The 23,077-nt window shown below is 35.8% G+C and overlaps 3 protein-coding genes across 7 annotated transcripts in view; 2 read left to right on the top strand and 1 right to left on the bottom strand.

Annotated features, from left to right (window-relative positions):
• Positions 1-63: 63 nt before the first annotated feature.
• On the bottom strand, positions 64-9,431 carry LOC131530877 (persephin). 4 transcript variants are annotated; one of them, XM_058761366.1, is made up of 3 exons: positions 9,309-9,431; positions 9,007-9,099; positions 64-867 (listed from the first exon to the last, which is right to left on the bottom strand). In XM_058761366.1, exons 2-3 carry the CDS (start codon positions 9,038-9,040, stop codon positions 467-469), a joined length of 435 nt encoding a protein of 144 aa, XP_058617349.1. In that variant the 5' UTR covers positions 9,041-9,099; positions 9,309-9,431; the 3' UTR covers positions 64-466. The 4 variants fall into 4 exon arrangements, 3 of the variants coding, with proteins under 3 accessions (XP_058617349.1, XP_058617348.1, XP_058617347.1); XM_058761365.1 differs by having other exon boundaries at positions 9,192-9,321; XM_058761364.1 differs by lacking the exons at positions 9,007-9,099; positions 9,309-9,431 and adding an exon at positions 1,396-3,654.
• yju2b (YJU2 splicing factor homolog B) lies at positions 9,323-13,815 on the top strand. 2 transcript variants are annotated; one of them, XM_058761360.1, is made up of 10 exons: positions 9,323-9,439; positions 10,382-10,436; positions 10,746-10,799; positions 10,906-10,988; positions 11,074-11,129; positions 11,252-11,312; positions 11,408-11,550; positions 12,678-12,850; positions 12,936-13,074; positions 13,288-13,815. In XM_058761360.1, exons 2-10 carry the CDS (start codon positions 10,434-10,436, stop codon positions 13,743-13,745), a joined length of 1,170 nt encoding a protein of 389 aa, XP_058617343.1. In that variant the 5' UTR covers positions 9,323-9,439; positions 10,382-10,433; the 3' UTR covers positions 13,746-13,815. The 2 variants fall into 2 exon arrangements, with proteins under 2 accessions (XP_058617343.1, XP_058617344.1); XM_058761361.1 differs by having other exon boundaries at positions 9,423-9,510.
• Positions 13,816-15,136: 1,321 nt separating this feature from the next.
• LOC131530773 (venom factor-like) overlaps positions 15,137-23,077 on the top strand; it is a 30,664-nt gene continuing 22,723 nt past the window's right edge. The window contains 14 exon segments of the mRNA XM_058761212.1: positions 15,137-15,313; positions 15,401-15,436; positions 15,594-15,620; positions 17,946-18,138; positions 18,247-18,409; positions 18,498-18,568; positions 18,934-19,025; positions 19,141-19,223; positions 19,304-19,391; positions 19,874-19,976; positions 20,068-20,182; positions 20,943-21,058; positions 22,026-22,169; positions 22,252-22,461. Of these exon segments, the coding sequence (XP_058617195.1) occupies positions 15,237-15,313; positions 15,401-15,436; positions 15,594-15,620; positions 17,946-18,138; positions 18,247-18,409; positions 18,498-18,568; positions 18,934-19,025; positions 19,141-19,223; positions 19,304-19,391; positions 19,874-19,976; positions 20,068-20,182; positions 20,943-21,058; positions 22,026-22,169; positions 22,252-22,461 (1,518 nt within the window). The 5' untranslated portion in view covers positions 15,137-15,236.

Genomic DNA, 23,077 nt, shown 5'->3' with positions numbered 1-23,077 from the left:
TTTTATGTTGGCTTTTTTCCAAGTTCATTATTGTAATTGAGTGTAGTTAACAAAACAAACACAACTTCTGTTTATATATTTAATAAGAACTATACATATTTACAAGAAGAAAAATAAAGATTAACAATAATTTATTGGGTAGTAAAAATGTTTTACAAATAAATAAATAATTTATAAATATATTCCATTTTTGGTTTGGATGGACAATTCGTCGGATCTTGACTCAGAATCAGCCACCTAAACACGTCATTGTGTTGTCATTAACCAAAACTGAATGTTTTGACGTTCTCAAACACAGTATTAGCCAATGTCATCAAAGAAAGCAAAATATATATCTTGATACATTTCAATACATATTATTACTTCCTGAATTAATGTACCTTAATCAGCCCTTATTTTACTTCAAGGCAGTCTAAATCAACAGACAGTCTTTATGTAGCCAGATTTCGACTGGCCACCCTCGTCTCTACCCCATACAGACACATGCAGCAGCAGAGAGTTTCTCCACTTTGTGCCAGCGATGGTGGTTGTCGAGAAAGGCTATGTCTTCATGATGTGTGGGGCGACAGCAGGGCTGATGGTGCCAATGGCCGGTGTATTGAAGGACGCCGCTTTGCAGGAGGTTGGTGAGTGTGAGGTCGTGGTTGGATGCGAGGCGAGGGCAGGTCCCACTGCAGTATTTAAACAGCACTGTCTCATCCGAGTCATAGCCAAGACCGAGGTCTCGCACCTGCAGTAGGATGGAGTGCAAAGCGCATGGGGACTCAGCGCTGCGGGGCGACCGAATCGACCTTTCCAACTGCCTCTCTGAACCCTCCTTTTCCTCACCATCACCTCCTCTTCGTTCTTCACCACGAAGGTCTTTGTCTATAAAAGAATAAGCAAAAAATAAATACAATTTTGCATTCTCTGCTTGTGCAAAATAATGTTGCGAAAGGTTGCCAGAACATTGATACATGGTTTTTTATCACATCGATATGTGGTCGCTTACTGGCTCAAATCATGAGTCCTCATTTGAGTGTTTTTATTGAATTTTTTAGTAGAAATTGCTCGCCAGTTTTATCATCTGATAACTTAGAAAAATAGAAGCAAGAAACTTTTTCCAGCAAAGGCACATGATTTGAGGTCAAATTTAAATTAGTAGCACTCAAGAAGATATTTTGAAGAATATTTAACTGCTTTTGTCCATACAATGGAAGTCAATTGAGTCCAATATTGTTAGGACCCCATTGACTTCCATTGTACAGGCAAGAAAACCTGCTGAAACAGTTTTCAAAATATCTTTTGTGGTCTACACAAGAAAAAAAACAGATTTGAAATGTCAATAGTGACCCTATAACAAATCTACAGAGATTTAGTCGCCCTCTCCCCAAAGGTCATGACCCCCAGTCTTACCCAGTAGCGTTTTAAGCCAGTGTCCTTCTCCGGCTTGAAAGCAAAAGAGCAGAACAATGATCTTCAGTAGTGAACGCATTGTTCTTCTTTTCTTTGCCTAGTTTTTCTTCTTCAGGATGAGAGCGCAGGTGATGTTAAGATGCGCCAGAGTCACCGTCTCTTTTATAACCATCTAAGCGGGTCAGAGCTGTTGGGGCGGAGGGGATGATGGGGTGCGGCCAGTATGGGAGGGAGGCGGAATAACCCTTCCACTCCCAGTCTCTCACCTGGTCTCATGGCTATGATTGGAGGCAACTTTCTGTAATTTTTGGGAAGTTCACTGGTATTTGTCCAAGTCTTGAGGGGCTGAGAGTATGGAAAATGGGGGTAAATTGCTTAAAGCTGTGGGACATCTGACAAGGGTAGTCATCTTGGAGGTTGAGCCGATTAAGCACATTGAATCGGCATTTTTTACACACATTTTATACAATGCGGTGAACACCGAAAAGCAAGGGTTAAATGCATGAAGGATGGAAGGAAGGTCCATAATTAAAAAGAACTAAATAGATGACAGAAGTTATTTGAATGGAAATTCCAAGAATAATGGCTGTCTTCAAATACATAAATTTGGGGATTTTATTAAAATGTGATTTTTTTTCGCTATCTACATTCCTTATTTAACTATGAAGACATGAATCCTGCAGCACTGGAGAAATAAGTGAATGCGCATGGCTTGCATTGATATCTAGTCTTAGCTGTCTTGTGCTATTTGAGTGAAGGGTTTTGTACAGCAGACCCCAAATATATTTGGACATTTAAATAACACTTAACCGTTCTTTGCATTAGGTAGCAAAATATCAAACCAATCTGTGTTTGCAAACAAGTTACTTAGTTACAAAATTAACTTAGTTACTTTCAAACAACTGGACCCATGGTGATATTTAGTGAATGTATGAATATGGAGGTTTTTTTCTGTTTTTGTATGCCAGAACCAATTAATCTACTTTTTGTGAAATATTTTACTTTAAAAGTCTGTCTGTATTTTCCGTTTTTAAAAGTGGGTTTGGGTTGAATATTTTGGCTTTGATATTTCTTACTGGGGCCACTGTATGCAAGAGGATCTTACAATTTAAAAATATAAAGGGTGCATTTATTCAAAATTGATTAAAAACAAATAATGTCTCTTGCTGTTGATAAACTGCATTATGGCATCTGAAGCTAAATTAATATAGACCCTCAAAAAAATAACGGTTGACTTTTTACAGTTTTCTGTTAGACATTAACTGTTTGTTCTCACCATGATGATACTTACAAGTTCTTTGTATAAAAAGAATTTAATACTGACATAAACATAAATGTCGTAATTTAAAAATCATGGTAACAGGGTTGACATTGTAAACTTTGTAAGCCATTGGAGCCATTTACTTGCCTTTACAGAGTTCACTTCCTAAAAGGATGTTGTAATTTTGGCAGAATTATTGTAATAATAAAGTTATGATGCTAACAAGGTTGACAGTTTTACAGTTCAGTTAGACAATTTTAGGGCTGTGCAATCAATCAAATATGATTTTCATGCACACCTCATCAGTAAAGTGGCTTTACTGATGAGATGTGCATGACAATCGCATTCGATTAATTGCACAGCCCTATTAGACATTACTTGATAAATATTACTTGCATGCTAGACACTATTTGCTAAACATTATAATAATCCAGGGTTCTTAATAAGAGAATTCAATACTGACATAAAATAATTTTTTCATTTTTCGTAATCCTTTACTATTTAAAATCATGGTAACAGGGTTGATATTCTACATTTGTCTTCTATTGGTAAAACAGGAGGCATTTTCTTAACTTTGCAGTGTTTACCTCCTGAAAGTATGGTGATTTCATTGAAAGAATTATTGTAATAAAAGGTTATTAGGTAATAGGGTTGACAGTTTTATAGCTCAATTAGTCATTACCTAACCATGATGAAACTCTAAGGCTCTTAGTAGGAGAATTTAATACTGGCAAAAGTGAAATCTCTTATTTTTTGTAATCATTTACTATTTAAAAATATGGTAACAGGGTTGATATTCTAAGCTTGTCCCCTATTAAAATCAGGAGACATTTACATGACATTATTTGAGTTTACTTTCTGAAAACATATTGCAATTTTGACAGAATTATTGTAATAAAAGGAGTTAGGATGGTAACAGGGTTGACAAATTTTATATATTTTAACTGAATTCCACTATTTTCTTTCTTTACTGTAATTGTTTTACTGTTCTAAGCACTTTTGTCTGTGTAATGCAACTTTAACTACCCAGTGGACATATTTTATTGAGCGTTTATAAGTATAAAAAGATAAATTAACAAGGCTTTACTAGAAAGCCAGGACTTTCCTTTCCTTCAGGTATAATGCAATGCAAAATATAGTTTGGTTTTATAAAATATTACCAAATCTTTCAGGACAACGCTCCATTCTTATTCAATGCCGTTATTTTCAAGTAGAATACCTAAGAGCTGGGATTGTGTGTAGTTTAAATGTTTTCCAGTCAGACATACATCAGTATTAAAATATGATCAATGGAAAAGGATTTCAGCCAATTGTCAGGCAGTTAAAACCTGACACAGGACCATAAAACAGTCTACTTTAAGGGAAACTTACATAGCAATCTCTTCTCAGCTAGAGTCTGTCGTTATTTATAACTTTTTAACTCATCCATCATGACAAAGATTACAGTTAGATCAGTTTCCACTGGTGCTGTTGCCATGCTGTTGGCTCAAAGCTCCTTACAAGCTTGTTAAAACTAGATGTCTTCATCCAGACCAGAGTTAAGTTAGGATGTCTGTCCCTAGGTAAAAAGAGTGAATTAAATCCGTAAGACGGAATGGATTTGGAATAGAATATCTATGAATTTGTCTCGCCAGTGAAATAAAAGTATAATTAATTTATTTTTGATACCATTTATTATTCAGTCCATACTCCTGTTTGTCGTCTCATAGATATGGATGATTCAGTCCTTTCATGAAGTTGGAAAAGATGATGATGAAGAAGTGAAAGTAAAAAAAGATCTGCATGGCAATTTTTAATAATTGGGGTTGAAAAAAAAATCATCTTTTTTCATTTTAATTTTAGCCCAAATTAAAGAAAGAAAATGATTTTTTTTTTTTATTAACTATGGAAACAGGGTTGAACTTTACACCAAAATAATATTTTTAATAACAATTTAATTTTAATTTCACAACAATTCCATGGCAATTCGTAACTACTTTACAGTTGGGCAAATTAGTGGTTAAATTGTTTGAATTCATTCATCTCATTCATATGGTTTTTTACAATCTGTTTACGCCCCGACTTATGTTCAATGACCTTCATGCTTACACGTTTTCTAAATTTGAATATATCAGCACCTCATAAAACAGTTTTCTAAATTTGATTGGACCTCACCAATTTTGGGAGGGGGTGTGGTGGTGGCAGGGAATACAGACATCTGACTCATATAAAAGTAGCTATTTTTCTTGTTAGGCTAATTTTCCCAACCACATCAAATAGTTTTCATGAAAAACATGGTATTCGGGCACCAAAGTGTATCATATTTTTGGAAGTACAGTGGGGGATACGGCAACCCTTCTGGCATGTCCTGACAGAGCCTCTTAGGAATCTGAGGCCGTCTGAGTGAGGCAGGAATCTCATATCAAAGTCACAGAGTGGAAAAACAGTCTTACTCACACACTGTAAAACACACGGTGACATGGAAGGGAGGTGTGGACTCACGGCCCATCAGACGGAAAGAGGGGAAAAGAGCTTTGTCTGTCTGGTACAAATCACAAGAGCTCACCTATGCATGCACTCATGGATTTAGTCTTAAAAAAAAGTTCATAGTCTCGCCATTCCTCATACTTTGTCTTCTGATAAGAAAATTCTTAGGGCAAGATGGATGCAAAATAACATATATTAATGAACAGGACTAGTTAACTAAAACCATTAACAAATACATGAACTTAAATTGAAACCATAAAAACACATTTTCATTAGGGTAAACGTACCTATTAAGCCCACCAAAGTCTACATTGAGACATTTTTAGTGCACAATATATTGGTTTCAGTACAAAAAGTTATGTTAAAATAAAATATTAATCTCTCACACAAAAATATTTAATTTTATTTTAAATGACAAAAACATTTCAATTAAGATATACATCATTAAATTCAAAAAGTTAATTTTTGTACCCTTTAAGCACACTCCTGTTCCCATTAAGCTCACATCATGTTTTATTAAAAAATAATATTTATTTTAAGGATAACTAAAAATATAATCACAAAAAAAAAAAAACAGAACACTAAAATCAAGCAACAAGGCATTAAAGTCGATCAGTTTTATATTCATAGTGAAGTGTCATTTAAGCACATTGTAACATCTAGACTAGTGCACGTTCAGCAAAGTAACACATTCAAAAATCAAATAAAACAAACCAATAAAACATTTAATTCATGGGGATGAATACACTACACGATTTTTGCCCCGATTTTCCAGATTTACATCTGGAGAAGTTGATGCTAGTTGCCAAAGGACAGAGCCATTCTGCAGATTTGAGTTGACAGAATCCATAGACAATTGATTAACTTAACTTAAATTGACAACCATCAGTTAATATTTAAAGTCTATTTATGAAGTATTTACATAGACGTTCAATGTGGAAGAGCTTAAAGAGAGCACACTGAGCTTAATGGGAGCGGCAATAATTTTTAATAAATTGCATGTAATATTTATTAAAATGACAGGATTTTTGCTAAATAAATAGTCTAGGTCATGTATTAAGTTCATACATATTTTAATATGAACAACTATTATTAACAATATCTATGAAATTATACTTTTTCATATTGATGTTACACTGAAGCTGTGTGATTTTTCATAGTAGTGCACCCTTTAAAGGTGCTGTATGTAGGATTTTGACTCTACTAAAGCATAAAAATACCATAATATGTTTGCAGATATTTAAGAAACATGCTAAATTAACATGTTTATCTGAAAAACAATGCTACAGTCAGTTATTCTCCTTTGAAAATGTGCATTCCGGCCCAGAATGTCTGTGTTTGTTATGGTTTGTGAAACCCGCCCACTGCCAGTTTACCCAATTGTATTTCGGCACTCCGGGTTGCCAGTTGGCGGAAAACACAGCATATTTAATTTCATTCATCGTCATGTGCGCTCGTTCCTGTTGGTGTCATTAATCTGGCAACCTGCGTGTGCGTCAAGTCTGAGTAGGAGGGGCCGGGTGAAAAAAAACCCTCTCCAATATTATGAATTTGGACTGCAATCCTACATACAGCACCTTTAAGCTCACCTTAAAATAATATGAAATCTTTAAAAATTACAGCACTGTAAAATGACAGACCATAAACTGTAAATTTATAATATTATGGATGTAAAAGTACAAGCCAGTAATGCCTGTGAAGTAATATGTTAGCGTAGCACACAATCTCATACAGCGAGTCAGCTAACTGTGTTCTGTAGCATCTGCGCTGTGTTGCTAAAACTATCTTTTGGATCTAATGTAATTATTTCCTAAATCCAAGTTCCAGGTTATAATATAACATTAATCTCTTAATTTTACAATAAGTAGTGAAACTTACCCAAAATAAAGGCTTAAACATCTAAAAAAACGCACATTTGCAGGTAAAATAACTAAAATAGTGGTTGGTTTTTGTATAAAAAAACCATATAGAAAATATGGTAACACTTTACAATAAGGTGTCATTTGTTAACATCAGTTAATGTGTTAACTAACACGAACAAACAATGAACAATGCATTTATTACACTATTTATTAATCTTTGTTAATGTTAGTTAATGAAAATACAGTTGTTCATTGTTTATTCATGTTAGTTCACAGTGCATTAACTAATGTTAACAAACACAACTTGTGATTTTAATAATGCATTAGTAAATGCTGAAATTAACATTAACTAAGATTAATAAATGCTGTAGAAGTAATGCTCATTCTTAGTTCATGTTTACTAATGTAACTAATATTAACCAATGAACCTTATTGTAAAGTGTTACAGAAAAAATATATATAGAAAACAAAAACTACTAAAAATAACAAAAACGACAACAAAATCACTGAAAACTTCAACTAAAATTAAAATGGATATGGAAACATAAACACTGATTCAAAATATTAATAAGTGATATTAAATGATCTCAGTGATACTAAACTAACACTGTTAATGAATTACAGTAGTTCTACACAAACCAATGTGGGTTTTAAAATTTAAAAAAGTTTTAATTATTACAGTAAAACTGTCAATAGTGTGGAAAAAATCATTATGATATAATATCGAAATGGTTTATGAATATGTGACACTTATGCGTGGCATTTTCATATCGAAGGATTTAAAGTCCACAAAAAAAAATCCTGGCAAAAATAATGTTTCATTTAGACATTTTTTTTTTTTTTTTTGTGTGTGTATTAAAAAATCAATTAATTAAAGCTCAATTTATACCAAAGCAAATATATTTGTTCTGCCATTTACCAAACTGATGTTTTGAATGTTCATACGTCTGAATAATGTAATGAAATACTTCACTTTTATTATGTATTCATAAAATATACATAATTTAAACCACTCAAGTCAGTTTGATTGAAATGTGTCATACAACTGAAAAGTGTCAATCCTAAAAACACTGAAATATTTGTTTGAATGAAGGGTTTATGTAAAAAAATAAAAAATAAAATTCAATTCAGATTTTATTCAGAATGTGACAAACGTTAATTCAGAATATAAGTTTATTATTTATGATTTTTTTTATTATCAAAAATCATAAAATAATTTCAGTTTTTAAAAAAAAATTAATTTTATAAATTACATTAGCAAATCTGCATTTAAAACCACACATTTTCTCATATGCGTCTGGTGGTTTACAGACAAACACCTGGTTCCTCGGCTAAATTTTTACAAACAGAATAAAATGTGTATCTGCTCAGGACAGGTGAGAAGTGTGTTTGTTCGGGGTCACTCCTCAGGGGTGTTTAAGGTATGGATGACCTTACCGGAGCTGTGTTGCATTCCGACTCCAGCGGGTCTCCCATCCGGCCCATATAGGGCTCGTCTGCTCCGGGCAGGAATGCAAGAGCAGCATTCCAGTGTTAGGAAGCATTCTGTGGGAATTAGTGGGGAATCTCAAACTCGCCAGGCGAGGGCTGTTTATGCTGTAAATCTGACCAGCGCACAAGAAGCTCCTGCCTCTTCCATCACTCCTCATCCACTCACACCTTTCTCAACATCCCTCCATCACACTGGACCAGCACTTACCTTTGTGTGTTTATGGAGTCATGACTGTGACTCTCTCTTTTTTTGAAAGTCATGAAAATACTATTGTGGAGTTTTCTTTTGCTTTTTGAGCAAACGGGAATGCAAGAAATATATTTGTGGTACTCTCCCATTAACTGTTCTTGAAGTTAACCCAACTACGACGACTTCCGCTGCTGAGGAACCCGGAAATTGTGAGAAAGGTCCATTGCGCCATTACAAATTACTTCAATGCAAACTCCAAACTGTTTTTGGTTTGTGAAAATGGTATTTAGTAAGCTGTTTGTCTCATGTCATGTATGTTTATGGATTGGAAAAAGCCTCACATGTCCAAGTTTTTCTGTCCACCTGGATACACATTCACAGAAGACAAACTCCAGAGATGTTCCACTATCCCTCACTGGCGGGAAAATGCCCACCTGCAAGTGAAATCCCAATTTGGCAGGGTTAGTCCGTGTGAATGCGAGCCAACAGAAGACAGCATATTATTTACACCTCACGACTGACTCACACAGGAGTTTTCCATCTTAGAGGGTTTCCCCGTTGTTCAGATATCCTATCTGCGTAATAATATTTAACGTTATTGGACGTTAAGTTGTTGGAAACGTATAAACAGAATTAAAGTTACCTGTCAGATGTGTTTCTCGAAGGTCGTCGTGTGTCCTCCGCTCAGCAGGCGGCGCAGTTGACGCACGTCTCTCGCGTAACGTGAGGTGACGAAGAAACGACGCTGACGCTGTTTACGCAAATGGTTGTTTGGTCAGTATCTTTACGCACGAAATTACTTTAATTTACTTCGTAATTTCCACATGTTTTGTATAATTGTTAAGGTAAATAACACAAAGTATGCGCATTGGTTGTTGTTTTGGTCCTATTTGACTGGTTTTGGTTATTTTTATACAGATATCGTTTATCAGTTGATCCTAATGGCAACTAACGCTACACTTAATATGCCTATATTTAACGCGTTTTATAAAACGTTTTAATTTTTGCGCCGTTTAACAAGCTAGTACTGTTAATGTACTGTGGTGTTACTACCGTGGTATTTTGATATTTATTATACTGTGGTGCGGAACGATTGCAATATTCCTGGCATAGCACCATGTCCATGATAAAAACAATGTATTAAAATAGTATTTATTTTTATTTATTTGTTAGAGTTAAGGCGATATTTGTGACCCTGGACCACAAAACCAGTCATAAGTGTGTGTATATATATATATATATATATATATATATATATATATATATATATATATATATATATATATATATATATATATATATATATATATATATCTTATTTTTAATTGTATGGTTTGTTAGGATAGGACAATATTTGGCCGAGATACAACTATTTGAAACTATCTGAGGGTGCAAAAAAAATCTAAATATTGAGAAAATTGCATTTGAAGTGGTCCAAATGAAGTCCTTAGGAATGCATAGTTTTGCTATATTTACGGTAGGACATTTACAAAATATCTTCATGGAACATGATATTTATTTATTATCCTAATGATTTTGGCATAAAAGAAAAATCGATCATTTTGACCCTAACAATGTATTGTTGGCTATTGCTACAAATATATCCGTACTACTTATGACTGGTTTTGTGGTCCAGGGTCACATATGTCATTTATAAGAATCTGATAGGCTACATCATATGTGTAATAATTTTTCTCTGTCATGTTTTTCCTGCAGTTGTACACTTATTGATATTAAAATCAACTGGAGCTGATCTTAAACCAGCAAGATGGTATGGATGTGTTAATAGTATATGTAGTATTTACTAATAATTGTAATTAGCTTTTGTTTGTATGTTTATTTTAATTTTAGCTTTAATAATTTTGTAATGTGCTTTTTTATTAGTTTTATTGTTTTCATATTTCTATGTAGCTTTAATTTTATTTTGTAATTTTTATTTATTTTAAAGTTTACATATTTTCATATTTATATTTTGCTTTATTTTAGCTTTGTTTCAATTATTGAAAATAACAAGCAATAACCCTGGTCCTTTTATTTAAAAAAAAAAAAAGATCATGTTAATGTTTGTTCTCTGTTTTAGGGTGAACGTAAAGGAGTGAACAAGTACTATCCTCCTGATTTCGATCCAGCCAAGGTGAGAATGGCAAATACAATTTACTCGGTTCTGTCTTGCAAGACCATGTTACAGCATGTATATTAAAAATTCTTTCTGATATATGTGTATCATGCTCTCATAACAGCATGGCTCCATCAACGGCTACTGGAAAACACACCCGCTGCGGGAGCGGGCCAGGAAACTGTCTCAGGGCATCCTCATCATCCGGTAACACACAATCATTTACAATATTGTGAATTCTTTCACTGTTTTTGATTCACATGTGCTGAAGGTCTGTGTTTTGTGTTTTCAGATTTGAGATGCCGTATAATATTTGGTGTGATGGATGCAAGAATCATATCGGCATGGGTATGACTTTGATGTTGTGCATAATACTGTACTACTCTATTTCTGCAGTATATAGCATGTAAAATTTACATAGTTTGTCAGTTGTATTCATGTGTATGTATTTAATTATTCTGTCTTTAAAGGGGTTCGATACAATGCAGAGAAGAAGAAAGTGGGCAATTACTACTCAACTCCAATATACAGGTGATGTAGCATCCCAGTCTCCTACATTTCAGTTTCATGATCAGTTCATATATCGCAAGGCAGCATATCTTAACCTGTAGGCTTGTGTTTCACAGGTTCAGGATGAAGTGCCATCTGTGTGTGAACTACATAGAGATGCAGACAGACCCGGCCACCTGTGATTATGTCATCGTGACTGGAGCGCAAAGGAAGGAAGAAAGATGGGACATGGCTGAGAATGAGCAGATACTCACTACTGGTGTGAAACTCATGTTTATAATGTTATTATAGTATAATAATTGGCCTTTTCACCAACTCCAGCTGTCAAAAAATCATATCTATCTATCTATCTATCTATCTATCTATCTATCTATCTATCTATCTATCTATCTATCTATCTATCTATCTATCTATCTATCTATCTATCTATCAGTCGTCTGTCTATTTGTCTGTCTGTACATCCATCAATCAGTCTATCTATTCATCTGTCTATATAACTGTCTCTCTGTCTATCTGTCTGTCTATCTGTACATCCTTCAGTCAGTCTGTCTGTCCATATGTCTGTCTGTCTGTCTATATAGCTCTATCTGTCTGTCTGTCTATGTGTCTGTCTATGTGTCTGTCTCTCCATTTGTCTCTCCATCTATCTATCTATCTATCTATCTATCTATCTATCTATCTATCTATCTATCTATCTATCTATCTATGTGTCTGTCTATGTGTCTGTCTATCTGTCTGTCTGTCTCTCCATCTATCTATCTATCTATCTATCTATCTATCTATCTATCTATCTATCTATCTATCTATCTATCTATCTATCTATCTATCTATCTATCTATCTATCTATCTATCTATCTATCTATCTGTCTGTCTGTCTGTCTATCCATCCGTCTATCGTCTGTCTATTTGTCTGTCTGTACATCAATCAGTCTACCTATTCATCTGTCTATATAACTGTCTCTCTGTCTATCTGTATGTCTATCTATACATCCGTCAGTGTGTCTGTCTGTCCATATGTCTGTCTATCTGTCTGTCTATCTCTCCATCTGTCTATATAGCGGACTGTCTGTCTATCTATCTATCTATCTATCTATCTATCTATCTATCTATCTATCTATCTATCTATCTATCTATTTATCTATCCGTTCATACGTCCATACATCCGTCAGTCTGTCTGTCCATTCCTCTCTATCCATGTGCCTATCTATCTGTTTCTCTGTTCGTCCATCTGTCTGTCATCATTTTGTCAATATTAACTTTTCAATATTCTTTAAAATGTATTAATATTTATGATATGAAGAAAACAACATTAAGTCATTAATTGCTGTTAATGTATGCCAATCATCAAGACATTATTGCTCAATATGTGTTTTTTTCTTTCTTCAGAGCACAGTGAGAAAGAGAAGCTGGAGACAGACGCCATGTATAAATTAGATCATGGAGGAAAGGATAAAGAAAAGCTGCGTGCCGCCATCCCGTCTCTCACTGAGCTTCAAGAGCACCAGTCCGGGTGGAAGGACGACTTTCAGCTTAACAGCGCCCTCCGCAGGAAGTTCAGGGTGAGTTATATGTTGCCCATTGCAGCGGATTTGCATCCGTAATGAAAGGTTTGCATTGTAATCTATTTTTGGTTTGCAAATACAGACTGAGAAGAAAGTGATTGCTGAGGAGGAGGAGAAAGACAATGCAGTGCGAATGAGGACTGGTCTGTCGATCCCTTTGTTACCGGAAAGAGAAGAAGATAAGAAACTAGCTTCACTGCTCACCTTCCAGAGTCTAGACTGTGAGTTTGACCCATCTGTTTACCTTTTCATTTACTGATGAATTAATCTGCACCCATTTCAACTGAAATACAATCAATCAATCAATCAGTGTATCTATTTTTTTTTTTTCATTTTATTAAATTGTGTCTTTTATTTTTATTTTACTCTATTGATTTATTTCAATAAATTTATTGTTATAATTGACGAGCTGGATAAATCTTTTTTTCTTCCAGCATATGATGACAGAAAGCAGTCGAAAAGGCTACAGATATCATCTCGTTCCTGGTTCAGTAGCCCGTCTTTAGCAGCAGGAGGAGCTGCTGGGAGCCTCTTGTCAAAGTTAGGCCAGCAGGGTCGAGGAGCAGCCGTGGCTAAAGCACTCAGCTCTACGACACCCAGTTCGCACATCCTGGTACGCAGGAAGTCAGAAAGCAGCAAGACTGAAAGCGCCAATGTTATGACCTCCAGCTCGTCCCCTGACACTAACCCAGCAGCTGTGGACACAAACTCCATGGACTCACATTCTTCTCTGACAAATAATGTGAATTCAAGCACAGACAAAAACACTCACAGCTGCACTACAGAGACGCGTAAAGAAAGCCCATCAGAGGAGGACAAAGGCTTTGACTTGTGTGCTGGAAAGTCTCTGGTTGCAGATTACAGTGACTCGGACTCGGGCAGTGAGGTCTAATTTGTATAGCTGTGATTCCTACACATATCATCTTATGGTAAACAATTAGTAATTATTTACCAAAAAAATAAATTCCTTCATATTGAGGAGTGTGTCAGGGTTTTCTGTTTCAACTTTCAAGCATTGAGCATTGAACTTGTTGGATTTACTCATTCATTCATGCTAATATCCGCAATAGACCTTAGTCAGGGTAGTCCCATTATTAATTTTTTTGACGGAAATAAAAATGAGAAGGAAAAGGAAGGAGGGATTGTAGGTGGGGTGAGTGAATATACAGCTCTCTTCCACCCTCAATGGATCTTTTTCCCATTTCACGGATTTCTCAGCAGCAGAAGTCATCATAGTTCGGTAAACATTGGGAGCAGTGAGGAAAAAAATTGAGAGAGACTGATAACGGCAGTCAGAAGAGAAAGCAATGTCAAATTTACCATCCCTCGCATAGATGCTGCACACCCTCGCATTATCAATAACTATTTTTTGTTAACTCTTTTTATTTTTATGATTTGATGCAAATGTGATATAATACAAAGTAAAGTGTTACAAATGTACATACAATTAAAAAAAAATATATATATATTTATATATATATATATATATTATAACTTTCTTATATAACTTAATATATAAATCAAAATATAACTTTCGAGGATTTATGATGCTGATGAACGTTGAAACGTGTCATCACAGTCTTGTGAAAAGGGTCCATACCATGACCCCAATAGAAACTATCACAGAAATTCTAATGGTTTCCATTACAAATACCATTACAAACCATCAACTTGTAACCATTAAAAAACTTTTTTTTTTTGTAGTGTGTTTTGGGACATATTCAATTAGGATTTAGTGTTTTTTACAAGCCACCAATAGAAGGCGACAAGTAGAGACCCACAGGGACCCCATTACAGTTTCCGTTCAAAGCAATACAAGTCCCATTATAACCAGTAAAACTAATTTTGTGATGGTGTCTATTATTTTATTTTATTTACTTCAGCTGAGGCTCTGGGTGTGTGTTCACTACTCACTGCTGTGTGTATGGGAGCACACATTCCGAGTATGAGACACGATAATTGGCCACAGGTCACTTTCACTTTCATGAACTATGGTTTGTAGCGCCCCTTGCGGCAACACTGAGAATGCAACGCATATTGCAAACAGCATAGAAACACCTTGGTATCGGGACCGTGAAGTTGGCCCCCCACCCAGGTCTTGGACCTGGGATAGTGAGTTTTTCGACTCAAATTTTCTTGAGTAAAAAAATCTACTTTTAATAGCAATTTGTTGACAATAGTTGAAGTAAGTAATGTTTCTAATGCTGAAAGCCTGTGTTGTTTTTGAGTTGTCAGATATCAGTTGTGCTCAGAAAGCAAACATTACACAAGAGTTCCTCAAAGTTTTGAGATGACGGTGTTGTGGATAGTGGGAGGGATATTTGGGGTATTTCAGTTCTCCTGCTATTGTCTCTGACATACTGTGAGAGGTAAGTTCAGCAGGATGATGCTCTTTCCACTGCTGTTATGGACGGCATTGCTCTTTCACATCTCCGATGGCCAGACTTCCTCTCAAAGACAGTGCGTCTATATTTTATTTAATAATGCTTAAAAATTGTATTTTTTTTCTCGACATTTATTTATGTGTTTATCTTGTCAAATGAATAGCAAGAGGACAGTTTGGGGACATAATATGCGAAAAGTGTAAGTATATATATTTTTTGTGTGTCGTGTATTTTGTGCTTCTGAGAGAATTTTGTGATTTTTGTTTTAATGGATATAGTCGGATATAAAATTGTATTTATAATAAAAATAGTGTTCATATTGGATTCATCTGTAACTGTGTTATCTGTGTTTGCAGTGAGCCGGTCATCGACCATAATCCGACGTAAGTACACAGCTCCTCTGTTCTATGCCTAAATTACTCAACACATCCCTAATCAGTGTACACAGAAAGGGAATTTCCCCAAGACTCCGTGTTCATTTATTTAATGACTCAGAAATGTTAAATGGTATAACAGTCAGGTATGAGAGTGTAAGGCTACATCTTAATCATTTCATGTTTTCAATCATTCAAGGTAGGCTTTTTTTTAAACACAGGCCTAACATGATTTACTTATTTAGATCATTTATACCATTTAACGACCTGAACTAATATTGTAATAAAAAGGCGAAGTTATTTGATAAATATGATTAAAAAACTTATTAGTAATCTTGACACACAGTCATGAGGGTCCTGTATTCCCTCTTTTATGTTTTCTTGTCACATGACAGCAAAATGGCCCCCATATTTATGTATTTATTTAATTAATTATTCCTTTTATGAATATAAAAATGTTTATATATATATATATATATATATATACAGTGAGGAAAATAAGTATTTGAACACCCTGCTATTTTGCAAGTTCTCCCACTTAGAAATCATGGAGGGTCTGAAATTGTCATCGTAGGTGCATGTCCACTGTGAGAGACATAATCTAAAAAAAATCCAGAAATCACAATGTATGATTTTTTTAACTATTTATTTGTATGATACAGCTGCAAATAAGTATTTGAACACCTGTCTATCAGCTAGAATTCTGACCCTCAAAGACCTGTTAGTCTGCCTTTAAAATGTCCACCTCCACTCCATTTATTATCCTAAATTAGATGCACCTGTTTGAGGTCGTTAGCTGCATAAAGACACCTGTCCACCCCATACAATCAGTAAGAATCCAACTACTAATATGGCCAAGACCAAAGAGCTGTCCAAAGACACTAGAGACACCGCCACAAGGCTGGAAAGGGCTACGGGGAAATTGCCAAGCAGCTTGGTGAAAAAAGGTCCACTGTTGGAGCAATCATTAGAAAATGGAAGAAGCTAAACATGACTGTCAATCTCCCTCGGACTGGGGCTCCATGCAAGATCTCACCTCGTGGGGTCTCAATGATCCTAAGAAAGGTGAGAAATCAGCCCAGAACTACACGGGAGGAGCTGGTCAATGACCTGAAAAGAGCTGGGACCACCATTTCCAAGGTTACTGTTGGTAATACACTAAGACGTCATGGTTTGAAATCATGCATGGCACGGAAGGTTCCCCTGCTTAAACCAGCACATGTCCAGGCCCGACTTAAGTTTGCCAATGACCATTTGGATGATCCAGAGGAGTCATGGGAGAAAGTCATGTGGTCAGATGAGACCAAAATAGAACTTTTTGGTCATAATTCCACTAAACGTGTTTGGAGGAAGAAGAATGATGAGTACCATCCCAAGAACACCATCCCTACTGTGAAGCATGGGGTGGTAGCATCATCTTTGGGGTGTTTTTCTGCACATGGGACAGGGCGACTGCACTGTATTAAGGAGAGGATGACCGGGGCCATGTATTGTGAGATTTTGGGGAACAACCTCCTTCCCTCAGTTAGAGCATTGAAGATGGGTCGAGGCTGGGTCTTCCAACATGACAATGACCCGAAGCACACAGCCAGGATAACCAAGGAGTGGCTCTGTAAGAAGCATATCAAGGTTCTGGCGTGGCCTAGCCAGTCTCAGACCTAAACCCAATAGAGAATCTTTGGAGGAGCTCAAACTCTGTGTTTCTCAGCGACAGGCCAGAAACCTGACTGATCTAGAGAAGATCTGTGTGGAGGTGGGCCAAAATCCCTCCTGCAGTGTGTGCAAACCTGGTGAAAAACTACAGGAAACGTTTGACCTCTGTAATTGCAAACAAAGGCTACTGTACCAAATATTAACATTGATTTTCTCAGGTGTTCAAATACTTATTTGCAGCTGTATCATACAAATAAATAGTTAAAAAATCATACATTGTGATTTCTGGATTTTTTTTATAGATTATGTCTCTCACAGTGGACATGCACCTACGATGACAATTTCAGACCCCTCCATGATTTCTAAGTGGGAGAACTTGCAAAATAGCAGGGTGTTCAAATACTTATTTTCCTCACTGTATATATATATATATATATATATATATATATACACACACGCATATAAAGAAATATTCTAAAAGAAAAACCAGAGAATAAGTTTATTATTATTATTACTGAATTTCAGACTGTCCATAATTTCTTTTAATTTTCTTTCTAGGTTAGACCACCTTAATATTTTTGACTTCTTGCACCACAAAAAAACAGATTAATTTAAAATGATTTTTTAATATGGAAAGTGAAAACATGTTGTGTGTTATGGAATATGTATGTTTTTGTGTAGGTTTTCTGTTTTAGCTCCAGCAAAGATAAGGCCTGGAACAAAACAGAACATCCTGCTGGAGGGTCACAAACTCTCCCGGCCATTAAAAGTCAGCATCATGGTCTATGATTATCCAGTCTCCCAAACTGCCTTAATGACAGGCTCTGTTACCCTCAATTCAGAAAACAACTACAGCGCCCTCAAAACCATTGAGGTGAAGTTAGCTATGAATGTATCTGCTCTAGTTCAGAGTGAAGAGTTACATTTGTTTAAATGTTGCATGCTGAACATGAACAAAATGAAACGTTGTCTTATTATTTAGATTGATCCAAATGTGCTACAACCAGATGGAAGGAAGAAATATGTGAAGCTGGTTGCTCAGTTTAGCAGATTCCATCGTGCAGAAAGAGTATTACCGGTGTCGTTCCGCTCTGGATGCATCTTCATTCAGACCGATAAACCGGTTTACAACCCTGGAGACACAGGTCTGCTCTCACATACACAAGCACTTGTCATACTGCTCATTTATAATGAACTTTATTCTGTTTTTTGCTGATCACCGTGATTTTTCAGTGCGTTTCAGGGCTTTTGTGTCTGACACTGAATTCCGTGCAGCTGAGAGGACCATTTCTCTGGAGATTCAGGTGACTGTCACTGGCATTGACATAAATGTCATTACAGTATTTGCAAAGAAATATTGGTAACACTTTAGTATAGGAACTAACACTCACTATTAACTAGTTGTTTATTAGTATTCCTGTTATTAACACATTGGCTGTTTATTAGTACTTATAAAGCACATATTGTGCATGATCATATTCTACATCTCTAATCCTTCCCAATACCTAAACTTAACAACTACCTTACTAACTATTAATAAGCAGCAAATTGTATTGAGGCAAAAGTCATAGTTAATTGTTTGTTAATAGCGAGAATTGGACCTTAAAATAAAGCATGACCGAAATATTTCTGGAACAATGCTTTATGGTACAATTGACACATGTTTCAGAATCCAGATGGTATTGCGGTACATGGTATGTCCAGAGCCAAAGCAATCGATGGGATACTCTCTAACATCTACCCCCTCTCATCTGTGGTCAAGTATGCACACAGAACAGATATTATAAAATAATAATTGATTTGACAAAAATGTATATTGATTTACCTGACACTTTAAATATATGGCTGCTGAGTAAGTATCTTTTTGATTTTCTAGGGAGGGCAGGTGGAAAGTTGTTGCAAAGTTTGTTCAGGGAAAAGAGAACATTTTTAGCAGAGAGTTTGAAGTCAAGAAATACGGTAAGTCCTTCATATTATCTTCAGATTCTGCTAGATGTTTCTCTGTTGGTCGGTTAACAGCATTTCTTCTTTCTCCTAAGTCCTCCCAGCGTTCAACGTCACTTTGACTCCAAAGACATCCCACCTCAGACTAGACGCAGAAAAGTTGGAGGTAGAAATAACAGCCAGGTGTGTGATCAATTTGTATCAAACTGTTCTGAATTACCTCAATGTATTTGGACATGTAAGTAACACTTTAAATTTGAATGGATTGAAAAAATAAAAAAATAAAAAAAATTATATATATATATATACTGTGTGTGTGTGTGTATATATATTTCTTTATCAAATAAACACTGTTCTTTTGTACTTTCTATTTATCAAAGAAATCAGCATATTAGCATGATTTCTGAAGGATCATGCGACACTGAAAACTGGAGTAAAGAAGCTGAAAATTCAGCTTTGCGTCACAGGAATAAAATATATTTTAAAATGTGTTAAAATATTAAACATTTGTTAAATTGCAAAAATATTTCACAATACAGTATTGCTGTTTTTACTGTATTTTTGATCAATTAAATGCAGCTTTTTGAATGCTAGTGTACTGACTTCTTACACTTGTGTTACTGAATTGGCAAATATTTTGAGGTCACCATATGCATTTCTTCCAGGTATCTTTATGGTGAACCAGTGAAAGGTGTTGCGTATGTGCTGTTTGGTATTGAAATTGATAGTGAAAAGAAGAGACTGACATCTATGAAGCAACTAAATGATGTAAGTGGTTAAACATAAAAAAAACCTCTGGCTTAAGTACCTTAAATCATCTTTATAGTACAAGAGTCTTGTTGAGTCTTTTTTTTTTCAGCTGAATGGAGGAAAAGTTAGTTTGACTATGGAAGAGATAAAGAAGGCCTATCCTGACACAAACAGCCTACTGGGGTCTTCTGTGTACGTCAAAGCATCAGTAATGACCAGCTCAGGTGGGAAAATCATTAAAAAACAATTTTAATGTGCCCCTATTATGGGTAACGAAAGGTTCATATTTTGGTTTTGGGAGTCCCCAACAACAGGTTGAAATGCATGCGAGGTCAAAAAACACTTTCATTGTCTTATAATATGCATTTATTTTTATTTGCTCAACGACTCCCAAACGATTCATTTTTCGAAACCCCTCCTTTGTGTGACGCTAATCTGCGGTGATTGGTCCGATTTGGTCTCATTTTCATCTCATCATGCCTGTAATGCCTGATAAAGCAGGTTTGTGAGCGCAGTGCTGCTTTGTTTACAGCGTTACCGGGGAAACCGCTATTTTTACCGCTCCAAAAGCGGCACCTAGTGGCAAAGAATGAATTTGCATTTTCATTCAGACCAATGCGAAAAGACCAACAAGTGGGCGGGCAATATGCTAATGTTTCATGTTGACATCAACATGAAACAGCTTGGGATTTGTTTTAAAAACGACTCGTTTCAATGATTCAGAGTCGACTCTTTCTTTTGAGAGACAATAATTTTATACAAGGCGCACTTTCAGATGTAAAACTTTGCTGGATGTTTTCATTCACTTAGAGCTGTGTTGCACACTGCATGAAAGGTCATTTTCAAAAATCCGTAATAGGGGCACTTTAAACCACTGACAATCCAGTAGCAACTGCATAGCAACCCCTTAGCAACCACTCCAAACTCTTTAGCACCATTATTATGAGTTTTGGTTTGGAAAAAACCCATCTCCTTTCTTCTCAGGTAGCGACCTTGTGGAAGCAGAGAAATCTGGTATTAAAATTGTAATGTCACCCTACATGCTCTCCATCAGAGACACACCAAAGTATTTCAAACCAGGCCTGCCATTAGCCATGACGGTAATTTTCATTTCTGTTGTGACGATTACTGCTTGAAGACATGAAATGCAGCAAAATGTCCTAGCTGCTTTTTTCCATAAAATGAAAGTAAATGGTGAACACAGGCTGCCAGACTCTAAATAGGACAGTGTTCTTTTAGTATCATTTATATTGTGTAATAGTATTTATTAATATTTTAAATTTAGTTGAAGTTTTAGTAATTTTATTATGTATATTTGTCATTTTTACTATTTTTTTTTAAATATATTTTTAATTACTTTAATTTATTTTCATTTCAGTTAAAAGTTTATTCATTTTACTACTACTTATTTAATGTCAGTTCAGTACTACTTTTTCAGCCGATTTCGTTGAAGTTTAAAAAAAAATATATTCTAATATTTATATTAGAATAATGTATTATTATATTTCTGTGATATTACCATTTAATTATGATTTCATTTAACAGAAATGTATAAAAGCGGTCCATACGACTTTTTCTCTTTATGCCGTGTCTTCTGAAGCCATACACTGTTTTTGTGACTGAAATTATCAAAAGTCATTCACTAAAAAAAATGGCTTAACAGCTGTCGTCACCATTCACTTTCATTTTATACACACACACACCACACACACACACAAATATATATATATATATATATATATATATATAGTAAATTAGGGCTGTGCAAATAATCGAATGCAATCCTCAGTAAAGCCGGTTCTGTGATTAGTAGTAAATCTCCTTCACGTGCTTTCAGATGGAGCAGCATTTACTACACAGAGCCGTAGTTCACTGACAAGCTATGCAATATCACGTTCATTATCGGCGACCTTGCGATTATTTGCACAGCCCTACAGTAAATGAAGACACAATGATCAATTTAGGTAAACTATCCAATCAATAATATAATTCCATGTCATAATTGCCTTGTTGATATTAGTACCTGATGTTAGCATTATTCTTTTAGTGAATGTGTTTTGTTTTTAGGTTACCGTGAGTGACCACGATGGATCTCCAGCCCATAATATTCCTGTTAAAATCGGCTTTCTTGAAAACCCAATCACCGTACACAGAGGCACCATCAAAGTCTCCCTCAACATGCCTAAGCGGTACAGCTCACACATACTGAAAGTAAGTCACTCACAGAAACGCATACGGAAATAATACAAAATTGTGTTATACCTGTCTGCTGAATATATGTATTCTTATATAGGTGGAGACAGCAGATCCTTTACTGAAACCAGAACAGCAGGCTGTTCAAGAGATGCGTTTGCAGCCATATGCCTCTTTTAACGAGTACGGGAACTACCTGCACATCTCAGTGGGCAACAGTCCAGTGGTGGTCAGCGACACACTCAACATCCAAGCTCACATCAAATCTAACCCAGAACAAAGAAAACTTGTGGAACAACTGACGTATGCTGTGAGTTTGTCTCTGGGGACATTTTGGCAACCCTGGCTCATAAAAATATGTGCCTCTATGTACATTTCTGCAACACCGTAATTACGTACCTTACTGCATGTTTCGCCAGTAGCCCTTCAAATCCAGGGGGTGGAGATTGGTAGGTTTAGGGGTGGAGATGGGTAGGTTTAGGTAAATGTAAGGTGGGAGGAGTTGGATCTAGATCCAACCACACCCCCTGGATCTTGTGTTCTGCAGTGAGGACCATCTCTGTTTCGTGGCAGTTTCAAAGTGAAATGTCCAGAGAGTGGCGCTAAAACACGTTTAATATGTGACGTGGCACATTTTTATTGCATTGGTACATGCAAAATGCTGCGTTTTTATTACGCTGCTTGAAGTACGTATTGTGGCTGTATCCCCTACACCAAACCCAACCCTAAACCTACCTGATAGTGTTAACAAATGCAAAAGTGATATAAAAACACATTTGTTGATGCAGACGTGCTCTTTTAACTTCCTTATGCGGATTTAAGCTTTTTTGTCGAACCGTAGTTTCGCTTAAGTGCAACGCTGTATCGCGTGAGCTAGCGAGCAAACCTACCGAATTATAAAACTCATGCATATGTAGCTGTATATG

The sequence above is a fragment of the Onychostoma macrolepis genome, chromosome 22 (assembly GCF_012432095.1).
Source record: "Onychostoma macrolepis isolate SWU-2019 chromosome 22, ASM1243209v1, whole genome shotgun sequence".
Lineage (NCBI taxonomy): Eukaryota > Metazoa > Chordata > Actinopteri > Cypriniformes > Cyprinidae > Onychostoma > Onychostoma macrolepis.
This window is presented reverse-complemented; position numbering and strand designations above follow the sequence as displayed.

What these genes read in the sequence shown, in the direction of transcription:
- LOC131530877 (XM_058761364.1), bottom strand. Translation starts at nt 1,474, where the DNA reads ATGCGTTCACTACTGAAGATCATTGTTCTGCTCTTTTGCTTTCAAGCC. An exon ending in CTGGCTTAAAACGCTACTGG is followed by an intron (nt 868 to 1,395) that starts GTAAGACTGGGG and finishes ATTCTTTTATAG; the next exon opens with ACAAAGACCTTCGTGGTGAA.
- yju2b (XM_058761360.1), top strand. An exon ending in CAAGAATCATATCGGCATGG is followed by an intron (nt 11,130 to 11,251) that starts GTATGACTTTGA and finishes CTGTCTTTAAAG; the next exon opens with GGGTTCGATACAATGCAGAG. An exon ending in TGAGCAGATACTCACTACTG is followed by an intron (nt 11,551 to 12,677) that starts GTGTGAAACTCA and finishes TTCTTTCTTCAG; the next exon opens with AGCACAGTGAGAAAGAGAAG.